This window comes from Ranitomeya imitator, chromosome 2 (assembly GCF_032444005.1).
Source record: "Ranitomeya imitator isolate aRanImi1 chromosome 2, aRanImi1.pri, whole genome shotgun sequence".
Classification (NCBI taxonomy): domain Eukaryota; kingdom Metazoa; phylum Chordata; class Amphibia; order Anura; family Dendrobatidae; genus Ranitomeya; species Ranitomeya imitator.
In genome coordinates this window covers 277,921,823-277,927,822 of record NC_091283.1, presented here as the reverse complement: position 1 = coordinate 277,927,822, position 6,000 = coordinate 277,921,823, and the positions used below count along the sequence as shown (strand labels likewise).

The window sequence follows — 6,000 nt, the reverse complement described above, 5'->3', positions numbered from 1 at the left end:
GGCAAACATACACCTGTGAGCAAGAAGCTACAATTTGCACTAGTCTGAGGCAGGGAGCTGGCTAAATATTGGGGTAATTATCTGAGCCACCATCAGTACATGAATACATGAACGGACCCACCATCAGTACTTGACTACACCACTAGAACCATCATCATTAAATTGATACATCACCAGAACCTGAATCAGTACTTGACTACGTCACCAGAACCACCACAGGTTTATGAATACATGACCAGAACCAAGAGTACTTGAATACAAGAACCAAGCTTAGTACAATAATTGTAATATCAATTCAGCCCCATAAACCATTGTATCGCATGAATTTACAGCCCTGAAACTCCCAGTATGTCCTTAAAAATGGTAAGAAGATACATGGAGTTATTAACAGCCATCATCACACTGTGGACCATACAATGATCATTTACAGGTATCTTATGGATTACATCTTCTCTGGTCGTCTTTCTTTCGATCTCCATCTTGTCTAGATGACATGATGACTTTTCACAGCCACAGCTGGTCTCAGCAGACCTCCATCTTCTCCGCTCTTTTGCAGCACATCCTGGTCAGTCCCAACAAACTTATGATTCCTACAGCCAATAAGTTGCTGATGCAATGGCCAACTTACCCAATGATTGGGAGCATGGAGGAGATGTCTTAGTCAGCAATTCAACTTGTGTTCCAGTCCGTATAAGACTAGAGAATACAACATCTACACGTTCTATCTCCTGATATGTTTCACATTGTTGTCATCCTTTATTATGTTACATTGGCTCACTTTCTTCTTATTCATTTCCCTGCAATATCAGATCCTCTCAGTGGACATCTTGTATATTAGGAGAATTTTTCTGAAATAATCATCAAGGATGGATATGGACAGGGACCAGATGGCGGAGAGAATATTACACCTCACCCTAGAGATCCTCTTCCGGCTTACTGGAGAGGTGAGAGATTCTGATGACCTCACATTACATCATTCTTATCTATGGGAATAACGGACAGAACTGGAGAGGTGAGGACTCTGGAAATGTCTGTAGTGAGATTTATTCATGTGTCTCTCCATAACCAGGATTACACAGTAGTGAAGAAGACCTCTAGTGAGCGTTGTCAGGACACTGTGTCTGAGGGATGGGGAAGACCCCTGAGCCCAATCACAGGGCCTCCACCTCACCTGATACATGAGGACATCAATGACCAGAAGATCCTAGAACTCACCTACAAGATGATTGAGCTTCTGACTGGAGAGGTGACACTGCTGGGAATGCTGGGACATTATACAGTAATGCTATGAAGGGATCGGGGGATGACGATATCATTGTATGTGTCAGGTTCCTATAAGGTGTCAGGATGTCTCCATCTATTTCTCCATGGAGGAGTGGGAGTATTTAGAAGGACACAAAGATCTGTACAAGGACGTCATGATGGAGGTTCCCCAGCCCCTCACATCACCAGGTAATAGACAGGACTAAATACACACGGCCTATAATTATCTGTATGTAAAGAATGAATTCACTCCCTGTATGTGTTTCCTCCAGATCTATCCAGTAAGAGGACAACACCAGAGAGATGTCCCCGTCCTCTTCTTCCAGAGGACTGTAAACAGGAAGATCCCAATGTTCCTCAGGATCATCAGGTAGATGGAGAGAAGGTGTCATGAGATCTCCCCTATGATGTGTAGACGGCTGTGAAGGTCTTGTGCTCAGTGTTGTTTTATCCACCAGTATTATATGTTTTATATTTGTGCAATGAGAACGGTGGAGATGGCAGGATTAGAGCTGATCATAGATGTGACTTCTCCATCTGTTTGTGACTTTTACAATATTTGTTTCAGGGTGAAGATCTGACCCATATTAATACTACAGAGACATATGTGAGGGGTGATGAGCGGTGTAAAGAGGAGATTCCTACATATGACTACCCAGGTGAGTAGTGACCACCAAATGCAGAGAAGTCACAGATTCCTCTCAGTCACCGGCTGTGGCTACTTCATCAGTCGTGTAGTTCTTTTAAATCACATTTTCATTTTATAAAAACGGGACCCTTACCCCATAGCCAGCCCCCCCCTCCCCCAATCACTTGCCCGTTATCCAATAAAACCGTCTGACATCACCTCATGAAAAGTGAGACTAAGCTTTACAAAAGCCCACCTATACATGTAGAAGTCCCTCCAGAAGCAACTAAACGACCCCATTCTACTCTGCAATAACTCAGCACACAACACGCCTGGGTAATCCATCCATCCGCCCCACACATTTTCACATTTTGTATTCTGACCTCTCTTGATGTAGATATTCTTTTCCATAAGGACAATAAAATTTATTTTGTTAATAAATTCCTTTTTACCTGGTGGTTTTATCCAACGAAATAAGCTTCCCTGCAGCAAACAACAATCTTGCAATAATCAACCTTCCACATTCATCCGTAGCAACGTCATCCATAGAGCCCAGAAGGCAAGTCAGCGGGTTACGCACCACATCTACCCCTGTCACCTCCTGGATCAAATTAAGCACCTTCACCCAAAAGGGTTGGAGGCGAGAACACGACCACATCATATGTAGCAGATCGGCAGTTTCCTCACTGCACCTTGGGCATTTTGAGTCACCTCTCAGTCCTGCCTTCCTCATCCATACCGGGGTCCTGTACACCAGGTATAACTGCGACACCCTCTTAGCCTCACTCAGGGAAACCCTGGGGATGTACTGTAGTATGGACTCCCACTGGGACTCCGACAAGGAGCCCACGTCCACCACCCATTTTTCCTTTATCCTTAACGGGTGCTTTAATAAAAAGGTATCCATCAAACCCCTGTACATTAAAGTAATAAACCCCCTCGTACTCCTCCGAGGCCCAATAAGATTCAACAAGCTATCGGACTGCATGATCACGCGCAACCCCTTGTTTTGACAATTTAGGGCTTGTCTCACCTGCAGATACTGAAAGAACGACTTCTGAGTTACTTAGTCCTAAGTGTCTCGAATGTTTTAATAACAACTCCATCAAGCAACTGAGACACGAACCAAATGCCAATGCCCCTCCACTGAACCCCCGCAATCTCATGAGCTCTGCCAGCCTAGGATCAAACCAAATTGGCGCATATCTCGTAGATTCCATTACTCCCCTCCGTTGCTTAACTTTCTGCCAGACTTTCCCCATCATAACTATTGTTGGGAATTTTTTTATCTTAATTCGGAATCTGCCCGCTTCCAGACTGGCTAAAAATAGGCCTTCCCCACCGCGTGTTCAATGATTGTCCCTCTGAAGAGCTCTGTTCCAGTTCTCCCCAACCGACCATATGTTGGCATTGAGAGGCTATATAGTAAATCCATGGATTGGGGACCGCCAGACCACCCTCATCCTTCGCAGATGTTCCATTATGATGCGCGCCCGTCCACCCTTCCAAATTAAGTCCCTAAATAGAGTATTGATCCTATAAAATTTACTCTGAGGCAGCCACACTGGAGCATTATGCAATATGTAGAGGAGCTGAGGCATAAGTATCATTTTGATCCGATTTACTCTTCCTTCAACCGACAGAAATAGCTTCTTCCAGGCCCCAATCTTCTGCTAAAACTTCCCAAGCAAAGGAGTCAGGTTGAGCCACACATAGTCCTCTATTTTGTCCGAAACCACGATGCCCAGGTATTTTAAGTCCTGTACCACCCTCAAGGGAACCCCAGGGTCTAGTGTCAGAGGAGCTGCAGCGTCCATGGGCAACAACACAGACTTATCTCAGTTAATAGACCGGAAAGAGACCCAAATTTAGTAATGCTATTCATAACGGCACCCAGAGACTCCTGCTCATCTTCCAAGAACAGTAACACGTCGTCCATATACAGGGCAATCTTTTCTTCATAGTTCCTCTATCGAAATCCCTTTATGTCCCTATCCCTCCGTATCACCGCCACCAAGGGCTCAACAAAAACTGAACTCGGAAACTATAGGCCAGTAAGCTTAACCTCTAATGTGGGAAAAATCCTGGAGGGCATTCTAAGGAATGATATACTGGAGTATCTGAAGAGGAATAACCTCATGACCCAGTATCAGCACGGGTTTACTAGGGACCGTTCATGTCAGACTAATTTAATCAGTTTCTTTGAAGAGGTAAGTTCCGGACTGGACCAAAGGAACCCAGTAGATGTAGTGTATATGGACTTTTCAAAAGCTTTTGATACGGTGCCACACAAAAGGTTGATACATAAAATGAGAATAATGGGGATAAGGGAAAATATGTGTAAGTGGGTTGAGAGCTGGCTCAGGGATAGGAAACAAAGGGTGGTTATTAATGGAGCACACTCGGACTGGGTAGCGGTTAGCAGTGGGGTACCACAGGGGTCAGTATTGGGCCCTCTTTTTAACATATTTATTAATGACCTTGTAGGGGGCATTCAGAGTAGAATTTCAATATTTGCAGATGACACTAAACTCTGCAGGGTAATCAATACAGAGGAGGACAATTTTATATTACAGGATGATTTATGTAAACTAGAAGCTTGGGCTGATAAATGGCAAATGAGCTTTAATGGGGATAAATGTAAGGTCATGCACTTGGGTAGAAGTAATAAGATGTATAATTATGTGCTTAATTCTAAAACTCTGGGCAAAACCGTCAATGAAAAAGACCTGGGTGTATGGGTGGATGACAAACTCATATTTAGTGGCCAGTGTCAGGCAGCTGCTACAAAGGCAAATAAAATAATGGGATGCATTAAAAGAGACTTAGATGCTCATGAGGAGAACATAATTTTACCTCTATACAAGTCACTTGTTCGACCACACTTAGAATACTGTGCACAGTTCTGGTCTCCGGTGTATAAGAAAGACATAGCTGAACTGGAGCGGGTGCAGAGAAGAGCGACCAAGGTTATTAGAGGACTGGGGGATCTGCAATACCGAGATAGGTTATTACACTTGGGGCTATTTAGTTTGGAAAAACGAAGACTAAGGGGTGATCTTATGTTAATGTATAAATATATGAGGGGACAGTACAAAGACCTTTCTGATGATCTTTTTAATCATAGACCTGAAACAGGGACAAGGGGGCATCCTCTACATTTGGAGGAAAAAAGGTTTAAGCATAATAACAGATGCGGATTCTTTACTGTAAGAGCAGTGAGACTATGGAACTCTCTGCCGTATGATGTTGTAATGAGTGATTCATTACTTAAATTTAAGAGGGGACTGGATACATTTCTGGAAAAGTATAATGTTACAGGGTATATACACTAGATTCCTTGATAGGGCGTTGATCCAGGGAACTAGTCTGATTGCCGTATGTGGAGTCGGGAAGGAATTTTTTTCCCCAAGGTGGAGCTTACTCTTTGCCACATGTTTTTTTTTTGCCTTCCTCTGGATCAACATGTTAGGGCAAGTTAGGTTAGGCTATGGGTTGAACTAGATGGACTTAAAGCCTTCCTTCAACCTTAATAACTATGTAACAATAATTGCAAACAGCAGAGGAGACAAAGGGCACCCCTGCCGGGTTCCCCTATATAAATGGAAATCACTTGACAAGAGCCCATTTACCCTTATCCTGGCTCTTGGAGACGCATATAACAATTGCACCCATCTTATAAATGTCTCGCCAAAACCCATAGCCTTCATGACCGCCCACAAATACCGCTACTCCTCACTATCAAATACCTTAGCGGCATCTAAAGACCCCGCCACCCTCTGACCCATATTGTCCGCCTTAACCTGCATATTAAGAAATAATCATCTAAGATTACATGCGGTAGAACTATTGGGCATAAATCCGGATTGGTCCTGGTGTATTAGTGTCGTGTCGTTATCACCTTTTTAAGATGATTAGCCAATATCTTGGCCAAGATTTTAATATCTGTCATTAATAACGAAATTGGGCGGTAAGAAGCCGGATCCGTACCCTGTTTCGGCAACACTACAATTATTGCCTTACGCATGGACCGTGGCAACTCTCCCTCCACCAGACCAGCACCATACACCTCCAACAAGGCGTGAAGCAATACCTCTTTATATTTTATA

At 43.6% G+C, this 6,000-nt stretch overlaps 1 protein-coding gene across 1 annotated transcript in view; it reads left to right on the top strand.

The window, feature by feature from the left end:
• Window positions 1–319: 319 nt before the first annotated feature.
• The window catches only part of LOC138666918 (zinc finger protein 665-like), a 157,597-nt gene continuing 151,916 nt past the window's right edge, over window positions 320–6,000 (top strand). The window contains exons 1-5 of the mRNA XM_069755105.1: window positions 320–944; window positions 1,070–1,246; window positions 1,329–1,452; window positions 1,536–1,633; window positions 1,832–1,922. Coding sequence (XP_069611206.1) covers window positions 867–944; window positions 1,070–1,246; window positions 1,329–1,452; window positions 1,536–1,633; window positions 1,832–1,922 — 568 coding nt within the window. The 5' untranslated portion in view covers window positions 320–866. The remainder of the gene's footprint in view (window positions 945–1,069; window positions 1,247–1,328; window positions 1,453–1,535; window positions 1,634–1,831; window positions 1,923–6,000) is intronic.